Source organism: Rhipicephalus microplus, chromosome 6 (assembly GCF_043290135.1).
Source record: "Rhipicephalus microplus isolate Deutch F79 chromosome 6, USDA_Rmic, whole genome shotgun sequence".
Classification (NCBI taxonomy): domain Eukaryota; kingdom Metazoa; phylum Arthropoda; class Arachnida; order Ixodida; family Ixodidae; genus Rhipicephalus; species Rhipicephalus microplus.
This window is the reverse complement of record NC_134705.1, coordinates 176,256,218-176,276,904: the sequence shown is the minus strand read 5'-3', so window position 1 is coordinate 176,276,904 and position 20,687 is coordinate 176,256,218. Positions and strand designations below refer to the sequence as shown.

The 20,687-nt window shown below is 44.7% G+C and overlaps 1 protein-coding gene across 1 annotated transcript; it reads right to left on the bottom strand.

Moving 5' to 3' along the window:
- Nucleotides 1-182: 182 nt before the first annotated feature.
- Nucleotides 183-16,731, bottom strand: hpo (serine/threonine-protein kinase hippo). Its single transcript, XM_075867091.1, has 12 exons — nucleotides 16,510-16,731; nucleotides 15,375-15,501; nucleotides 13,607-13,741; nucleotides 12,488-12,550; nucleotides 11,018-11,182; nucleotides 10,136-10,303; nucleotides 8,487-8,624; nucleotides 6,931-7,050; nucleotides 5,361-5,538; nucleotides 2,615-2,808; nucleotides 1,671-2,087; nucleotides 183-479 (listed from the first exon to the last, which is right to left on the bottom strand). Exons 1-12 carry the CDS (start codon nucleotides 16,521-16,523, stop codon nucleotides 321-323), a joined length of 1,878 nt encoding a protein of 625 aa, XP_075723206.1. The 5' UTR covers nucleotides 16,524-16,731; the 3' UTR covers nucleotides 183-320.
- Nucleotides 16,732-20,687: the final 3,956 nt, after the last annotated feature.

The window sequence follows — 20,687 nt, the reverse complement described above, 5'->3', positions numbered from 1 at the left end:
AAAAAGGGCCTTGAGTGCTCAGGTGAGTGAAAAATTGTCAGTTTTGAATTTCTTTCACTCAAAACAGCAAAATGTCTGAGTGAGAATCCGAGAGCACTTCCGCGATAAAAAAAAAATGAGTACGGGGTACTCGCGACGTGCCGGTCTAAGTCAATTCACAATGAGGACAAAGTATTATTGAAACACGCTTGCCACTTCACGCTCGTCTCTACGATGAGATACTTTGTAAAAAAGACAAGGCTCGAACCACTTCGTCTTCGATTCCAAGGCAGTGTCCAAGGCAAGCACAAAACGTCCACTTCTAAGAGTGTCTCCAAGTTTTAAAAGTTTTGCTGTCGCTTCTTTTTCGCGTCCATGGCGTCTAAGATGGGCTGCCGCTTGGCGTGGTAGCGGCGGCGAAGGTCTTCGATTTCCCGTTCCATCTCGGAGTCGAGGCTAGACATGCGATGGCCGAGTTCCTCGTAGCTGAGATACTTGAGCTGTCAAACCCACACACAGTGCAGACTTAATAACATGCTATTCCTACATATCTAAGTGACTGACAGTTACTCATAGAGCATGCATATAGCTGCTTGCTAGACCAGCACGCAATCATACTAAATTATTACTATACTTGAACTCGTAGTTGGAAAATTACCGTTTCTATTCGAATCTAAGTCGATCGTTTTTTCTTTCGAATTTATTCACATCAAACTCCAAGGTCGGCTTAGATTCGAGAAGTTTGTAAAACGTGCCATTTTTCATTAAAAAAAAAAAGTGGTGCACAACTAGCACCACCTTGACGGTATTATAGCCATTAGTAGCCAAGCCAACACCTGGCTTAAGTACACACGTGAGGCCGCCATTTTTATTTCTATGGCAAGAGCCGTTTGCGATTTTGATTCGCGCTTCAAGTGGTTTGTGCCTGGTGTAGCCCAATGGCACCAAGGAGGTGGTGTCATTATAGTGCCACTTATTAAAAAATAGTTGTCTTAGCTGCGGAGTCTTCGTCCAACTTTTGACCCGAGCGGGACTTTCGAGTGGACGAAAAAAAATGTGCGTCGCTGGAGGGGCTGCACTCCTGATAATGTGGCCTGCCCGAATTCCCTTTTTCTTTCATTAAATATCTACTAAAATATTGACTAAACTATCGACTAGCCTTGTTTGTTTTCCGATACCCTCCGCTGTTTTCTAATCTTCTAAATCTACATCCATCATTTTTTGTTCCACTGGCGCGTGGTCGTGAGCATCTTTTCAAGTTTCTCTGTTATTCTACAGGTTTATGTGCCATATGTTTGATACGAAAGAGGGAAAGTTCGAGGGGTAATTTTTTTTCTTTTTTTCTTTGTTAGACACAACACTAGTGAGAGTAAACAGACAATCAAGATAAGGAAATTATAGAGAATGTTAGGAGGCAACAAGAGCATAGGGCATGTTAAACATCCCCAATACTTTCTTGGCTTGATTGTCTTTTAGTTTTAATACGATATGTTAGGTTCAGCACACCCAAATGCAGCTTCCACGGCTGGCAGTCGAGCTCGCAACGCTGCGCTCTGGAACACATTACAGCCTACTCAGCCACTGTGGTGGCTTCGCTTTGCCTGACAAAAGCTAGCCTGCCTATGTCCGACCACATAGACAGCCAGGCAGTTCTCTGGAAGGGCACGCTGGAGATAATAAACAACACTCACATAGTCGAAGTCGCCTTCCATGAATCCGCGCTGCTGAAACCTGGGCACCTGCACCAGATCCATGTGCGAGGGCGACTGGGCTGCCGACAATTGCTGCTGCTGAGGTTGCTGAATCTGGTTGCGCAGCTGTAACTGTCCTTGTTGCAGCTGCTGCTGCATGCGCTGTAGCTGCTGAAGTTGCTGCAGCTGCTGCTGGTGTTGCTGTTGTGCCTGAAAGAGCTTCTGTTGTTGTTGCTGCTGCTGTTGTTGCTGCTGCAGCAGGAACTCTGCTTGAGATGCCACGCTGACGGGCAACGGCGAGTTCATCTGGTTCAGCTGCCGCTGAAGCTGCTGTGCAAAGTGTTCTTGAGAGACGGGCACATCCTGGTGTGCGTATGCGGTGCTCGCGTGACTCGCTGTTGCTGGCCGAGTCAGGCCCTGCAGTGAAGGGAGGCGTGCATTATGAAAAGGACCACCAAATAACGTGCGCAGCTTGAACACATGACAAGGTAGTGTACAAGTTATGTCCTGCAATCTGCACATTTAGCCTCACTATCCGCGCATTTAAAATGCATCCTTAAAAGAGAAATATAGCCTTGAGTAGAGCAATGCTTGTGCAGATGAGCTTCAGTTTTTGTCATCCTAGAAGCAAGCACCTTCAACAGCGAGCTCTTTGGAGATCTGCACTATAGTAAACCGTGCTTTAAAGAAAGAAGAAAAAAATAGGAGAGAGAGAATAGTGGGGGAAGAGAACACAGTTTGCACTGGCCACTGCTTCATTGAAAATCAAATATATTTATTAAAATTACATAATTTGCACTAAAACTTTCAAATAATCAAACATTCTTGACTAGGAGTTGTACGAACTGCACCATGTTTACATGCAGAGAGGCGTTGTCGCCACGCCTACGTGACAGAGCAATGTCGCACACCTAGGGCGCTGCATTGAACCGAACATAGCTCACCTGTGGTGCAGTGGCTGCCAGTGCTTTGGAGAGATCCTGAGGGAAATAGTTTGGATGCGGAGTGCCGTCGTGTCGGGGTGATTGCTTGGAGTTGCCTCCACTGCCTCCCTGCTGTTCCCGCTCCTTCTTGTCAAAGTGGTCCAGAAAGTACGGCCTGTAGCTCTCCTTACGCTCGCCAGTTGATGTGTCGTGCCCTGCCACAACAAAACAGGCCGTCAGCAGTCGAGTTATTGTTACACCATAGGCAACAGCCTGGTCCCATGCACCTGTCTGTCCTTGTGTCATTCTGCATTACGATTTTTCTTTCTTAAGCAGATAAAAGCTGTTAAATCCAGTTTGGAACCACATCAAGAACTAAAGGCTCAAAGTATAATCTCCAAAACTGAACCGCTAAAGCTACCGTAAAAACCCGCGTATAGCCCGGGGTTTTTTTCTAGATTTTAGGGTGCGAAATTTCGGCCCCGTACTATATGCGGGTCCCAAGAATTTTCGGCCCAAATTCAGTTTCGGTTTCGGCATAGCGCGGTGCTATCATCATCATCAGCTGTCTGCGCGCTTCTGCGCTAGGTAGTGTTAGCGGCGTTAGTCTTAACTGGTCAGTTGGTCAGTGGCCTTTGCTTCAACTTGGTGCCCATAATGACGGCCTCGATTTTGCTCCTGTGATTTTACGCCATGTCAGGACCGCGCAGGCAGTACTCTGCTGCTTTTAAAAGAAAAGTTATCGCTGCTGCCGAAACCATCGGCAACTGTGCCGCGGAGCGGCAGTTCGGAGTCAACGAGCGGAGCATTCGCGGTTGGCGGAAGCAGAAGGAAGCCCTCTTTGCATGCAGCGGCCAGCGAAAAAGTTTCCGCGGACCAAAAAATGGAGCATTTCCTGACGTGGAACGAGAACTCACAGACTTTGTGCGGGAGCAGCGAGCTGCACATCTCGCTGTCAACATCGAGCTGCTACAAGCGAAGGCAAGGGAGATCGCTCGAGACAAAGGCATTCAGCCGGAGGATTTCAAAGCGAGCAAGCATTGGGTGTCTCGCTTCATGCGCCGCGCTGGGTTCTCCCTACGTCGGCGTACGTCGATCTCCCAGAAGCTACCAGAGAGCTACGAAGAGCACCTCGTGGCTTTTCAAAGGTACATAATTGTGTTGCGAAAGGCAGTCCCCTTTCAGCTGGGCCAGATCGGCAACGCGGATCAGACGCCGGTCTACCTGGATATGCCCTCGGCGCTGACGGTGCATCAAAAAGGCTCCAGGCAAGTTATCGTGCGGTCGACTGGAAACGAAAAAACGCGGGTGACTGTAATGTTATCCTGCACGGCTGACGGTCGCAAGCTGCCACCCTACGTGGTGTTCAAACGAAAGACGCTGCCGAAGGGGGAGAAGTTCCCGAAAAATGTCGTCGTCCGCTGCCAGGACAAGGGGTGGATGGACGAATCGTTAGTCCTTGACTGGATAAAGTCCGTGTGGTGTCGACGGCCCGGAGCACTGCTGGGGCTCCCTTCGATGCTTGTGCTCGACGCGTTTCGGTGTCACCTGGCCGACTCCGTAAAGCGACTGCTGCGCGACTCCCGCACCGAGCTCGTCGTCATCCCGGGAGGGATGACATCACAGCTGCAGCCGCTTGATGTGTGCCTTAATAAGCCATTTAAGGACCATGTCAAGCGCCTGTACGTGGAGTGGATGAGGTCCGGAGAACCAGAAGTGACCCCTGCCGGACGGCTGAAACGGGCCTCGCCAGCGATGCTCTGCTCGTGGATAGTCGAGGCTTGGGCCTGCATTCCAGAGGCGCTCGTTTGCCGCGCCTTCAAAAAGTGCTCCATCTCCAACGCGCTTGATGGCACTGAGGATGATGTGCTGTGGGAGAACATTTCCGACAAGGGAGCTTCGGAAGAGAGTGCGTCCGACGACGAGGATGAATGAAATGTCAATAAATGCATTTTTTCCATTTTCCTCGGACTATATTCGGGTGAAAACTTTTTTTCTCACGTTTGCTATCCCCGAATTACACCCCGGACTATATGCGGGTCCGAGCTATATGCGGGTTTTTACGGTATGTCATGCTCAAAATGAAATGGCTTAAAGAACAAATTGACACCATTCAGTGAAGGCAGGTGACCAGCAGAGCTTACAGGTGCAAAATATTCTTTAGAAGTTGTTGAAAAGGTCGTAAGAAAAGAGCTTTATTTCTGAAGCAGACTGCCGTGGACATGTTTAAACTGTGCTGTTCCTAGCATGCTGTTTTCGGGCTGCACTGGAATCAAGTTTATCATTTGTCAGGACCATGAGCAGTCCCTAGAAGAGCACATGGCAAAATGTACGTTAAGCATGAAATCTTCAAAAAGCCAGAATTCTCGCGATTTGTGTAATTCTTCATGCCGGCTTTACACGCTTGAAGAGGGCTCTTATTCTATAGTATGAGTACACCACTGTATGATGACCGGCAGCAGCAGCTGCGACAGGTGTGCCGCTGCAGCCGACAGTGGCGAGACGGCAACCACAGACGTTTGTGGCCTACACGCTCGGTGTACGCACAGCAATCTGTTAGAAACTAGCGAAGAACAGCTCCGTTAAAAAGATGCCTAAACCAACAGGGACAGCTGCGATCTGGGTATCGTAGGCCCATACATAGTCGGGCATACAGCTTCAGGAGCCCTGCCTCACCACGTACGGGTACAGCCTTTGCGCCTCAAATGCAAATGAATACGAGCCTGCACTAATGAGCGTGCGCTCTAGACTTCACGTTGCGCCTCACGTTTCATTGTAGAGTCGTCTTCCTCGCCGTCGCTGTTGATGATCAGCGTGCCGAGGTCCGATTCTAGGTCGCTGCTCGTTGGGGCGTCCCCGCCAGCTCCTCTGTCGGGAACCAATGTTCCCGGATCAGCGTCGAGCTTTACCATAGTGCCAGCATCTACCTCGTCGTCATCAAGAAACTGTGGTGAACAAGTAAAACGTGGTAATTAGCTACTGCCCAATCGTCCATGGCAGAGCAGACGGTGCTACAACAGACCCACATAAGAACGTCTAACATTAAAGTAATTCCTTACAGGAAGCTCTGACTAGAAAAGCAGTTTCGATGTGGCAGATGGCCCAGCCCAAATAAAGACCTCTGTGGTGTATCTCCAGCAAATGGAGGGATACATATACGTATATTCCTTTGGATAAGATAGGTGTGAGGCATGAAATGTAGCTGAAGTCTCGTGAGGAACTTTACCAAAACAGCCGCCGTATTTGCTTACATCACACAAGGCTCCAAAAAAGGCAAGGTCATCAAACTTAGTGAACGTATCACAAAGTGACTGAAGCTCTGTAGTCAATACCAAGTGATCATTACACAACGTGTAAACTTAGCTATACGACTACTTCTTGGTGAGTATTGGCAAGCCAGCATGCGACAAAATCATGCAACAATGCTAATGAGAGTTTCAAGCACGTGCTCAAGATACGAGTTGTAAAGGACAAAATATCATCAAAAGAAAAAATGGTTTACACTCAAACCTCATTATAACAAAGTCGCATTTTACACAAAGCAAGTTTGTTACACCTGTTAATTCGTTATGAAAGTATATTCCTAGCACTATGTATGTTACAACACTGTTCTTCCTTTACTTCGTTATAACAGATGGTTCGTTATATCTGGGCTTGTTATATCGAGGTTTGAGTGCATTACGTTACTGAGATTTTCAGCTACTCCGTCACACGTAAAGCTTAATTCTTACAACATTAGTGTTTCATCTGCAGTGCAGATCTACGCGTCATGTACGAGCTGCACCTCAAATGACAGTGGATCACTTATTCAGCACGTTGGAGCTATACAACATGATCCAATAAACCTACAGCTATAATATATTTCTCTGAACATAAGGCCCGAACTGCTTATCACAAGGTGCGAACATCAAAAGGCTAACTTATTCTTAAATTTTGATTTAGTTCTTCCTTTATGATAGCCACAATCGAAACGATTAATTTTGGTAATCTGTAAAATTCTAGTAAACATTTTATCTGAAAACTAAATGCAGCACTACACACTTATTGCTTATTATAGTATCCAGCTACCCAATAATATTCCCTTTCAGCTTTACCGTTTTTTTCCCCACTGCTTCTTGAAACAAAAAGGTAGCTTTGTCTCTCTGCTTAAATAGTTGACCTATTAGAAGAATTATAGCGAATATGAAAGACAGCATCAAAACTAAACAAGTCTCTTTATCTAGTTATTCAGGTTCGGACATGAAGTACAGGAAACATTTCTACAACCCGCGTCTCCCCATAAGGTAGACACGCCTGCCTTGCAGGAAAGTTAGAGAGACACAGCAGGGTTCACCGACCGCATCACCGGTGCTGCCTCTCCTGTCCTTGCGGAATGCCTCGTCCTCTTGAATGTCTCTGGCCTCAACAATCATCTGCTGCAGGATTGCCACGGGTTTCGCGTTGCTGATGAAGATGTGCTGTTGAACCATTGCAAAGAAATAATAAACATCCCCTTACAACGTTCAGAGTCAAATGCAATTTCTCTACTCTTACAAGGAGCATAAAAAAAAAAAAACCACTGCCATATCTAGGTCTTGGTCATTATTAGCAGCTAAGCTGCGTACTAGTGAGGCATACCTGCTGTACATTAGCAGCAAAATTAATGTTAATGACAATTTCTCTAATTACACAATATGTGCTCATTTACTTTCTAAAAAAAGTTGTTGAGGGTCCTAGGTACCAGAGCCAAAATATTATTATGAAAGACAGTGTAGTCGAGGGCTCCAGATATTTCGACCACCTGTGGTGTTTTAATGTACGCCTAAATTTAAGTACAAGAGACTCTGGAATGCCAATTCACACACTGACAGCAATATTTATAGCACATGCTTCATGTCTCAAGTAGCAACTAGAAATTCATCTCTAGGAGCTTATGCCTGGAGTTCGTTCCACTTGATGGCTTACGAAAGGTTTTCAAACATAACTTTTGATCAGTACAGTAAAAGCTCGCTAATTCAAACTTCCAATTAATTGAAAATGACGCCCTGGCCCCGACACAGCCCTGTGTAATTATATGAAGGAAAACTCTCAATAATTCGCACAGGTTGGTTTCCATGACAATTCGAACTGGGAGCCCCCGGTTTTCGTCACCCCACGCAGATGTCAGTCCAGAGTGATAACAATACGTCGCAAAACTCAACGAAACTAAATTTGCAAGAGATGAAAAACAACAAAACAGCAACATCTCTCAGCATATGAGATTTCGAATGCTGTGCTGGTGCTCTTAAGAAAGCCACGAACGACAGTCGTGGTGTCACGGCGAAAGAAACGCAAGCAAACTAAAATTGCCAATTGTCATTGAATTAACCTTGCGCGGATTCATAGGACACGCACAGAAAACCCCGGTGCCTTTCAAAATAAGCTGTGTTAATTCTACCATGTGCATGAACGTGTTTCGGAGCATGAATTGTCATATATTTCGACATTTTAAGGTGCACTGTTCACATGAATGCAAGATGGTGTTTCTTTCTGGCGGATCATTGATGCATTGTTTCTGTTTGCTGTTAAAAGCTCCACGAATGTAATAAAAAGAAAATCGTCTGCCACAAACGTCTAATGTCGCCTAGTTCTCAAGTGCACACATGGCTTTTTCGAGGTCTGCCGCGCAGTGTGGTGCAATGTTTGTACACTTTAGCACCCGCTCACCGATTTGACTTCTGATTGATTAGAACTTTATAATCCCATTTGAGTTTGAAATAAAGGGCTTTTACTTTGCATGAACTTCAATTTTTTTTTTTACTTTTGCAAACAAACTCTAGAATGGCACAAATGACAAAATACTTTGTCAGACCTGTCAGGCATCATGCACAGCAGAGTGCATCTGAACGCTTTGGTACATCTGAATGGAAGCTACCTGAAGGAGATCCGATGCTGTAGCCCTTTCCTCCGGGTTTTTGACCAAGCACCGAGAGACGAAATCGATGAATTCCGGTGACCACCGGTCTGGATCCCGAAACGATGGGGGAGGCTTGGTGGGAATCATGAAGATAGCCTGCAACATGGGGTGTCATCAAGTTGGTCTGGTTCTGTAAAGCTTAAGTTCCAAGACAACTCAAGCTATGCAAGACACTGTTGTGGAGCGGCTCCAGATAATTTTGCCAATTTCCTGTTCTCCCACCCCTCAACCATTTTATTTCAATGAGAGTTTTTCTGTCTGAAGAACTTTTATTTTTATTGGATATTGAATATTTTGTTTCTAAAAAGTGTGGGTTGATTGATTAAAAGAAATTTAAATGTATATTATGCCAAATTAGTATTACACAGTTTATTGTTCTATGGCCTATTGGCTTTTGGTTCCATAGCATCGCTTGTTGTTCCGAGGTCTTTCACGATTGGGGAAGCAATGTCATTGTCGAGAAACTGGCAAATGTAGCTTATGTTATATAGAATGTCTTAACAGGGACACCAAGAAACAATAACATACTAAGCTTAATGGGGATACTGCTAAAGTTAAACTGCCTACAATGAGGCATGTTAATGTCGGTGTCCTCTGAGCAGTCTTCCTCGTCCAATGAACTGCTAATCCGAATGTCAACACCACTTACACTCTGGCTTCCAGAATCAAAGTAAATTTTGTTATCTCAATGATTAGCACCTAAAGGGCTGCTGACGAGAAGCTTTTATTTCATGTAGACGCACAAGCGATGCATCCGTTATCTTCGCTGGACAACATCTGAACACAAGTCGCAAAAAAATGCAAAATATTGATTAAAACTATATAAATAACCAGGTACTGCCATTTGTGAAGTGACACATTATGAAGTGACAGTGATGTGCCACTTCACAACAGAACAGTAGCACCTGGCAACACATTAACCTATTGTTGAATTCCAATGGTGGAGTCGGAGCAATTTTTTCTGCTCCTTTTGGAGCAAGTGTGTTTCAAAGGCATAGTGAGGGCATGAGTCAAGTGTTCCAATGAAAAAGTCGGAGTGGATTCAGAGTAGGAGCGACTCTGACGGGCAGGAAAAGTTGCTGTGCTAAAATCGGCGGAGTGGACCGGAACTCAGCGGGACGCGCTCCCTTTAACACGTTCACCCGCTGGTGGGCACCGCAGCGATCGTGTGTTTTGCGAAAGCTCCGAGTAAGGAAACCCGAGTTCCTGCACGAGCAGTTTATCGGCTAGTGACAGCGACACTGACACTACCGTACGAGCGGTAATTCAACAGAATTCGACAGTGGAATGCAATAACTACATGAGAGGTATGCTAAGCAACTTGAGGACTCCCACTTCCACCTTGCTCCAGATGCCTGCTCCGACAGCGCGAATTGTGTTCCAATCGCAGATTCGGAACTATTGCTCTAAGCCAAAGTTGAGTGCTTGCTCACAGAGTCCACCGGCTGCTCCGACTCTGCCATTGGAATTAAACGTATGTCCACAGTAGCACCTTTATCTCAGCACAGACATCGATAATTAAAGATACTTAAGCCTCAAACCTGGCCCACAGCATCGCCAGAACGTTATAAACCGCGAAATTCTATGCAGCCTCCATCGTAACTTGCCCTCATGGGGTGAATGTCTCCATAGGGAGGCTTTCCCTCAGCCATCTCTAAAGCCGTGATTCCCAGGCTCCAGATGTCAGCCACGCAGTCGTAGCCAATCTCCTGGATAACTTCTGGTGCCATCCAGAATGGCGTGCCAATCACAGTGTTGCGCTTGGCCATGGTGTCCTGCACAAATTAGGGCGAGAGAATTTGCTCGTATCCAATGTTATTGTATGAGTGACCATCTTGTAACTCAGCAAACAAAGATACTCTAGTGCACTGGTTCCACGTATCATTTACATGTAATTGCATATTCCCATGAAAAATACAAATGACATTTGGCAGGCTGTGTTCCACTTCCTTATTATGGCTTTCTTTCATTTTTCATACTGTGTTGCCAGCTCTCTCCTGTGCTCTGTATCGATGCCATCAAGTCACCCAATGTCTAACAAGAAACCGTGTTCTACACAAACTTCGGTAGCTATGTGCTTTAGAGAAAGCGCACAGCTTAATAATACAATCAACATTACTCTAAACGACAGCTTCCTGTACATGCCCAAAAAACATTACTCATTGGTTGGCAGCTAATTGGACAGTGAGGCAAGTTACACGAATAAAGTTTTTCGTGCATGAGTGTTCCAAGTTGAATAACTTTCATTTATGAATGCAAATTTATGCTTATAACATCCAATTAACCTTGATACAAACTGTATGCGCTTCCTAGAACAACAATAGCCATTCACTAGCAACTGCAGTTAATGTAGCTGTACTGTGCGGTAATAAGATGTAACAGTGCCTGCTTACATCTATATTGCGCACTACATGTATAAGTCATAAACTTGTGATTAGTTAGCTAAACCAAAAGCAGCTGCACCATACAAAGTTCACCCAAGTACTTACGGTGAGCTGGCCAGCAACGCCAAAGTCCGCCAGCTTGGCATGTCCTTCCGTGTTGAGCAAAATATTGCCTGCCTTGATGTCTCGGTGAATCTTCCTCCGCTGGTGCAAGTACTCTAAACCACGCAGTGTGTCAGACAGGATGGTCGCTATTTCATCCTCGGTGAGCTGCACAGAAACACATCCCGTATGAATGAATGTCCCTGGACTCATGATGAAGTAACTGGTGCTTGCAGCAGCGCAAAGTGTCGATGTCACGTCCAACAGCAGAAATGAGACACATACCGTGCGGAATGAGATGAAAAATGACCACGCACTGACCTTTGTGTTTATCTTCTAAACCAGGGGTCACCTATGAAACTTTCCTAAGTGAATTTGTCCCATATATTTATATTTATTAATAAGTACGCTCATGAGCTACAAAGAAGTGAATGGTTTCAAGTATTATTTTTTTTCGCGAGGCACTCGATGCAGACATCAATATAACCATGGAACAAAAGCTTTATATTTCAGAATCAGCACCTAAGTTTTAGTCAATCTGGAAATAAATACAGCTATAGCTCTTGAAACTCAATGTCAAATCTCTTTTAGAAATGACACATATAGAAAAGTACGAAAGGCCACCTCTAAAAACGGCAACATTAGCTAAAGCCTTGTTCGACCCCATCCCCAACAAATTTCTTCACTGTCCTGCTGCTTGTGGGATAGTATACAAAAGTTTGTGACTACGATCCCCTAGCTCAAATTTAAGACCCCAGTTTTAAACAAACACTGACATTTCAGATGCCGAAACGTTGCTTTTGGCAAGGGCTAAAGTATGCACATTGAAAAACAGCTCACCCTATGTTTAGATACATCATATTTTACTTAAATTTTTTGGCTAAAAGAAAGTGAATCACTAATAAGAAATAGACACATTTATTAATCATCACATTTGAAAAAAGAACCTGCATTACTTTCTTCATTGGAAGCAAACGAATCATACAAAAAGTGTTTGCAGAATCAAATAGATGCTGAATTTGATATGTGGGATTTAACGTCCCAAAACCACCATACGATTATTAGAGACGCCGTTGTGGAGGACTTCGGAAATTTAGACCACACGGGGTTCTTTAACGTACACCCAAACCTGAGCACATGGACTTACAGCATTTTCGCGGCCATCGAAAATGCAACCGCCACAGCTGGGATTCGATCCCGGCTGAGGATGATTGCCTGCCTAGACACTCCCAAATGTGCAGGAGTGTTAAAGTTATGCAATCCAGGCCCCTACACCATGTAATCCTATGGCATCACAACATGGGGACATTTGACTACCCCTTGTACTTGAGCATGCTTAGTCGCAACTTTCAAGCGCATCAATTATGACATGATGTCTGTGCTAGTAACTGGATTAAATACACTGGAAGTGGTATAAATACCCTATTTGGCGTGAAATGGCATTATCACAGCAAAGACTGGAAATATGCTTACCGTCTTCTTTCGTAACCTCATGATGTCCGATACCGATCCCCCACCACAGTATTCCATAACAATCTGTCAAGATTCAAAGAAAACCATTAGTTCTACAGAGAGGATCTCTCCCTACATGAGATAGTGAATAAGCGGTCAAATAATGTAAATATATATATTTTATTATGCATTTCTGTGAGAAAACAACATCACTAGAAAGCATCATGAAAGCTAGAGAAGAAAAACATAAGGATCAAAAATTTTGAGAATAAAAAATCATACCCGGACCAGCATAACTACTCACTTCTATGAAAAAGTAGCAATGCTGGCTTTGAATTTCCACCGTTTGAGCAAATTCTACTACTACAAAGGCTTTTCTGAACTTGTATAGTGAACACCATTGTGGCAACATTTTAAAATTAAACAGATGTTACTTTTCCTTTTCAAAACAAATTGCACTGCAGGTTGCTGCAGAATTTACTAGTGTGACATCAATTTGCATCTGTGCACAAGGAAACAAAAGCTATTGCTTGTTAATTTTTTGCCTATACGATTTACTCTAAACTGATGTCACTATGTGGCCACAATATTCATTGTTTATTTGCTCAAGTAAATGATGCAGTATTCTTGCACAAAGATTAAATTACTTGTTAGACCAATGGGTCTGCATTTGAAGACATCAGTAAAACCTTGCTATCAACAGGAGCTGTCAGTGATACATTTGTTTTTAGTTAATGACATAATAATAAACTATATTATATAATGTGCTAAGGTTCATTGACAACTGGTTTAGTTGTTAATTCACGATAAAGAGCACTATGAACAAAAGGTGCTAATAAGATGTCAACAATGCACTCGTACTCCTATCTACTATCCATCCTCATAAATCATCTTTAGCATATATTCATTATCATGCAATAACATTCCTTGCAAAAATTATGAATCATCACTCTTTACCACAGTGCTATCTGACATCTTAAAATCATACATCTAACATGGTTCATAGCATCATACAAAGCGTACATAGTGAATGAAAGTCTAATGATGACAAACAGCAAGTAAAACAGGATAATGATAGCAACATGGCATAAGGCGATGAGATGAGAAGAAAGTATAAAATGAAAAATAAAAGACACGTACCCATAAGTCAGACCCTTTAAAGTACGAGCCGTAATACTTGACCACATAGGGACTGTCACACTGTTGCATAATGGAGATTTCTTTGATGATTTCTTGTAGATCTGTGTCCACGGGCACTTGCTTGATGGCAAGCACCTAAATAACATTGATTTAGGTCATTATCTACACCAGGAACCACTGTACAGGTTGGACACATCTAGCCACTTCATCCTTGGTATTTCAATCACACTTTTAACAAGTAAATTATTCACCAGAAGGATAACAGGGCCAGTTAGTGTACGATTACAGCGTGCAGGTTTCAGGAGGAAAAGATGCGAGCTTACACAAACCCACATGACAAGACTGCCGTGTAGTATTGCGAATCTTTCTGCGTACTTGGGGTTTGACAGGCTCGAACCTTAAAACTATAGTGATTCGATAGGAATCACCAATATTCATACTGTAGTGACAAAAATACGGGCTTGCTAGAGACGACGAAGAAGACGTTTGTTGTGGCAGAGGCTCGTGCTGCTGCAAATGCTGCTGAAACCGCTGGCTGCTGTCTCACTGCTGTTAGGCCCATTAAACGGTTGCATCACCCCGGCGTGGCGTGTAACAGTATTCTCACATTGGTCGTCGTTCGCGTTGAAAATTACTGGATTTCGCTGTCGTGGCATTCTGGAACAGGTGACGGATGGAATTATGATTGCAGGTGGCTGGGTCATGTCGTCAGGCATTGGCGAAGCGGGGGGTTGAGGTAGAGTCCGGGAACGGAGTTCCAGTTTGAGACAACCAGCACCTCCACCAAATGTAAGAATACTGTTAGACGCCACGCTGGGGTGATGCAACCGTTCTAATGGGCCGAACAGAAGTGAGACAGCAGCCAGCGATTTCAGCAGCAGCTGCAGCAGCACGAGCCTCTGCCACAACAAACGTCTTCTTCGTCGTCTCTAGCAAGCCCGTATTTTTGTCACTACAATACCTTTGTTTTGTTGCAGTGTTTCATCAACAGAAACTACAGTTGGCTGGGCCTCTTGTTGAAACTAGAGACTCAGAAAGAAGCTTCTCACTCAGTACAAGATGCATTTTCAAAAAATTAGAATAGAAAGAGACCTCTACATTATGTATCGTATTGCAGCAGTAGGGCCTGAAAGGTGCACGGACACAGTAGCACACCAATGTGTTTAAATGATAGTTTACCGACAATACTTCTACATGTTGCAATCTGTTGAGAACAGTTATTGAATAAGAGACTGGGGGCCCAATACTCCGATAGCCTTCCGAGTACAACTTTGCTGTTGAATAACTTTTCATCTATTTGCTTAATATTTTTTGTTTTATGCTTGTCTTGTTTCCGGTTGGCTATAATGTGCGCCTTCCCCCTATGCACTTGTGACATGCTGGCACAGCGAGTAATTGCAAATAAATACCGTAAACTGCGATGTGAAGAAATGTGGAATAGCAAGAAATTGTCTGGCCATGTAAACACTAAACATCACCTACTAACCCAGGTTAGTGTTATATTACTGACCTTGTATTATCAATAACTCGCCTTTTGTGTTAGGTGTATTCTTCCCAACCGCCACCTTTGTTATAAGGGAGTGGATAACCATGACAAAGTAAGGCAAACACCGAAGATACAAACACTAGAGATCAGGACAAGTGTTTTTCTAGTGCCTGTGTGTGCATGCTTACCTACTTTTGTCCCGAACTCATGCCAACTAGCTCAACTCCCTGTCCTTCAAAGGATAACTTCGGCAAACAAATGACTTCGATGGAAGCACGTTACCTGTCCCGACTCCTTGTGCAACGCCTTGTAGACGCTGCCATAGCTGCCCTCGCCAAGCTTACAGATGATGTCAAAGACCTCCTCTGGTTGCCGGGTAAGGCTTTCTTCGCTTAGTTTCTTTAGTTCGCTGGAGGCATGCATGAAACGAGAGAGGTCATGGTTAGAGAAGAGAGCATCTTAACCAGCACGTAGCTTCGAACACACTCTCTGATCACCGGGACACGAAAGTTCAAATTTGATTGATGCAGCTGAAATGCTAGAGGTGTAGTAAGTGGTGCTAGAATAATGCTTTCACAAACAAATACTTGTATACTAGATATGACTAGCAGTAACATGGCTAACATACATGTCATCAATGTGCTTAACTGTGCCAAAATCTAGTAACACGTTCGAGTTGAACAATGCTGAATCAACTTTTTGTCACAACACCATGAAAGCAGAACGAAGTGGCAATGCTGCAATATTTCAATGCTCATCCAATAACAGAATGTAACCAGAATCGGCTCAATGATTTGACAGAACGTGTGATAGCGCAGGGTTAATCGTAAGTTGATGGAAAAAAAAAATAAGCACGAATCCACCTTCACAATGATTAGATCTACCGCTGCTCACAGGACAAGTTTACAGGCACAGTGTACACGAAAGCCTACCGCAACGTTTCAGTAAAGCGATGCTCCGTCGCCCGTGAAGTAATCAAACACTCACACCTGTTCAAGCGATGCCAAGCGCACGAGAGAGATTTCACGAAGGAGGCGTAATCCTTCAGGCCGGAAATAAATCCGGAGGTGTTCTCGCGATATCCGTAGGAGGGTAAACGGTTTACAGAACGTGACTTGTTGGAATGTCGCCCGCAGGAAATAAAAGGCGGCTGGCTAGCGGCCCATTTACGGAGAACTTGTACGTTCGGACCAAGCGCCTGGTCACCGCAGGACGCAGCAAAATGCGGATAGCTCGAAAGAGAAAAGCTTTGCTTCCGGATGCAAAAAGGTCTACCACCGTGCTGGGAAGGCAGTTCCGACCGGAGGGTATAAGGCGAAACGAATCCGAATAAAGCACTGCCTTGCTAGGCTATTTTCGGTATCGAGCTAGACGAAGAGGCCAGGGACTGAAAAAAGAAAGCGCAAACAATACGGACCTTTTAGACGACATCGTGAGCGCTCAAGTCACTGTCTCCCGAGGGCATGTTCGGCGCACAGCACGTTGTCACAAAACAACAGTTCTTTCCACCACGGTCATTCACAGCGGCACACACGCATTGCGACGACGATGCTTCCGATGCTTTTCTACGCTAAGTTACAAAACGACCACCACACATGGACGGGCGCGCTATCGGGAGAGGCACATCGCGAACACACCGAAACACAAACCGCACCAACTGACTTTGTCGACAGCTTACAACAGCGGAGCCGAAGATGAGATGGGCAGATCGCCTTGGCAGTGCCGGCAAATTTTTCTTTATGTCGAGCGCTTTCGCCTTTCGCGGCGCCACAAACGGCACGACGTTACCAGGTCTGTCATTTTGCCCGATAAGAAAGCTAGTTGTTGCGTGGCGCTGCAGTCGACAAAATATGCATAAAAAGGCGCGCAATTTAAAAGTGGTTTTATCATAGGCCTGCTTCATTGAACGTGATTTAAGATAATGCAGATTTACCGAAGAAGCTGAGGCAGCTAGTTCCTGTAGGTACATTGTCACTTCGTAAAAAGCACTTTCTCTTTGTTACGGATTGGTCGTTTAAGACTTACCATGATATGAGAAACTTTCACGCATTCGTGCATGGAAATGCCGGGAACCTTCGACATGGCGACCGGCAGCTTCGCATTTAACTAAACATGAAGACTCACAAGCCAACGCACGTGAAAACATTTCGCTTTAATCAATTAATGTACACGTGCAATATGTGCAGCGATGTGGTACGAGAAACATTATCACGCGGCATTGCGCATCCGTTCTGCATGCGTCATTTGTATTGCTTTCTTTGACTTCCCCACATTTTGATGAAGCCAGAATCAAGCACCACTAACCAATGCCGTGGTTCTACTTCAATGCCACGATATGGTGGCACAGATTGGGTAGACAGAGAGGGAGCCTTTACGTATATATACTTTTTTAGCACTCGGAATATCAGCAGAGTAGTCCCGTAAAGCTAGAAGAACATAATAATAAAAAAAGAAACATTCTTGAGTGCCGACGGTGTCTTTCATGGATGGATATGGCTGTACCCTTTAGATCGGGGGGGGGGGGGTTTCACTTTTAGATGAAAAACGCCACTTGTCATTCAGCATAACCTGCTGCATGAAGTTAAGCGCATGATCAGGACATGACCATGCAGAGAAAAAAGCATCGAAAAAGGTGTGCTAAATGTCGGGAGCATAGCCAGAAAATTTTTTTCGGGGCAAGCGGTTCAACTATAATTTATGTATGTGTGCTTGTACATATACGCAAGCAAACTTGAACATTTTCGGGCGGTTTGAACCCCAACCCCCATTCTACTGGCAATAACGTCCCTGGACCAGCGCGCCCTCTATTTTGCCTGGACCTAGCCATCACAAGGTGGCAGCGTCGTTCGCAGATATGCTCGTTGGAGGCTGAAGATTGCGCAGCATCATACGACCCCGCGGCAATGGTATAAGATCCGTTAATAACTAACTGGACAATGAATCCAGTCAAAGCAAAGCTTAAAGGGCTCCTAAAGAACCTACGAAAATACCGCAAGAAGCGTTTCTGTTTGCGCAACGTTAAAAGATTTTGTTTCTTACCTTATTTACCCCCGTATTCTAGAACCTCCCTTCACTCAACGCTTCGCCTTCACTTGAGAAGGCCGATGAGAGTGCCATCTCTAGGTACGGCAAGTCACTGCATATCAGCGATAATCTGCTGCGGTTCTTGAGTAGCGCAGCGTCATTTTCAGCCGAGCGGTGGCGCAGTGCTCAACTCTGAAGGGTGAAATTCGAGTGAAGGTGAAGGGTGAAATTCGAGTCGAGTGGCGTTTGTGAATACGAGGGTTAGCCACGCAGTCACTCGGCCTTGTCTCGCGCGGCTAGCAAGCGCGATCAAGCGACTTCACTTCCTTTTGTGCGTTTTCGACTTTGCAAGCGGACACAGCGAGCGTGTAGCCGAAAAGCGCAAACATGCAGGCCTAATCGGTTCAACGCTAATTAGTGCCGACGTTGCCCACGTGTTCTATGAAGAAACAAGTGGCGAGGAGGAAATATCCACCGCAGGAACAGTAGGCAAGGCGAGAAAGAGACCTACTGTCCCTGGGACTCGCTCAGTGGATTTCAAGCTGAATGCGGTTGTGTGCTCCACGATACCCGACGCCAGCACAGCTCTCGCCGATCAGCCCGCCGTCCGCGATCTCCTGGTGCCGCGTAGCTCTCGCCGAATCGGTGCCTCGGACTCCTTCTACCATGTCCTTCATCATTCCCATCTATTCTCTCCATCACTCTTGTCAGGCGAGTGCTTCCTCTTCTCTATCTTTCTACTATTTTTTTCTCTCCTTACCCCAGCCCCTACAAGAAGCTTAGCCGTGTTGCCCGACTCGGCAGACAGAAATGAACTCCCGTTTCCTTTCCTACAAGAACCACTCGTTACCGCGTGCTGTTTGATCGGTGCACTCGTGTTTTCTGCCCTGCACAGCCACATAAAGGACTTCTCAAGCTGCTTTCTAGTGGCCTTTACTAATGCTTGTTTTTGAAATAAATAAACCAAACTAAATACCTATAACTTACACACACAAGACAGACTCACTGGTATTGATCTGTGAAAAACACGCAACACCAGGACAGCAGGAAATCGGTAAATGAGACACAGTCGCTGCTGCAGTATATTTTATTTGAAAAAAAAAAAAAGGAAATATACATGTTCAGAGCAGCAGCATCACTTCGTTTGTTCACTCATGTGCAAATAGTGCTGCTACATTTTTCATCATACACAATCTACAAACTCTGAGGAGATAAATTATTTCACAGTAGTGTACAACGTAACTCCTATTCAAGCACTCTTTCTTGGTGAAAGCGACACGGCCGTCACACAACTACTCAAGCCTTAATCTGTCTCCGTTATTCTCCCGGTTAACTCTTAATGCATAAAGGGCGGAAAGAAAGAAGGAGAGAAAAAAAAATAATTTTTCCTAAGCTTTGTTCATCACAAAACAACAATGAACATATTAAAACAACTCTTCAAAACTGCAAAGTCATCTCTTCAAATAACTTATATGAATAGAATACATCATTCATTTAAAATGGCAACACGTTTAAAGGGTTGGTAAAAAAAAGATTCAGAGACAAGAAAAAACATTGTCAACAACAGTTACAAATTTTAAAATGTGCAAAGAAACAGTCTAAAGAACATGCGGTGTTCAGATGCCTCCGTCGCTGAGGCACACACTTGATCGTCCATAAATCACGTTTTTTGAGACAATGTTATTGCTCACAGCTAAAGTGCAAAGCAACGAGAAAACGTGTTGATGTACTACGTTTCACAGGCATTTCGCCCACATTCTGAATGCTGACGAAAGCAACTGTGAAAGGAAAAAGAAAAAAAGAAGTGGGGTTGCGGCGAAGACTTTTCCCGAGAGGAAACTACAGTGTGTACCACGACTACAAATGGCTACTCGGTATCTGTACTTGTAAATATTTGCAGGGGGCACCTGCCTCGCATTGCGCGAGACAATGAGTGCTGAAAGCCCAAGGTGTTTCCTTAGATTGTCTCTAAACAGTGTAAGTCCAGTAGAAACACAAAAGACAGTTACAGTACGTGAAGAGAAGGGAGTAAGCAGTCATTGCCAAAGCCAAGAAGGAAGAAAAGAAACGAGCCAGTTTAAGAGGACTGGAAAGAATAAGAGGTTAAGTGAACGTAGCACTCTTTGATGCACACTTGCCCATTTTGATCACCACATAACGGGAAATACTTGCAATACCATCCGTAGTGCCGGTTTCGAGGCTAATAGGAGCGAAGTCGAAAGCCGACCACCTTTTCATCAACGGTTCCAAAGCGGAAACGTTTCCTTTTTGAGAGGAAGGTACAGCGATGTATAGAAAAAAAAATGTGAGACGCTGCGCTTGTGCAGGGTTAGCGATACACCGGTACGCATGCTGATTGCGCTTGCCTGTTTTCCTGGGTGCCTTTCAAGAAATTGATGGCCACCCAAGCAGAGTTAGAAATGTGAGAACGGAGTATGCTTCGCAAGGCAGTAGAAAAAGCAGCAATAAATCGTGGTTTGCGGGACAAGCCTCCTTGCCAAAGAAAATGCTGTGACTTGACAATGTGGCTCGAAGAGCATTTTTCTCCTCATTTACATGGGCAGACAAACA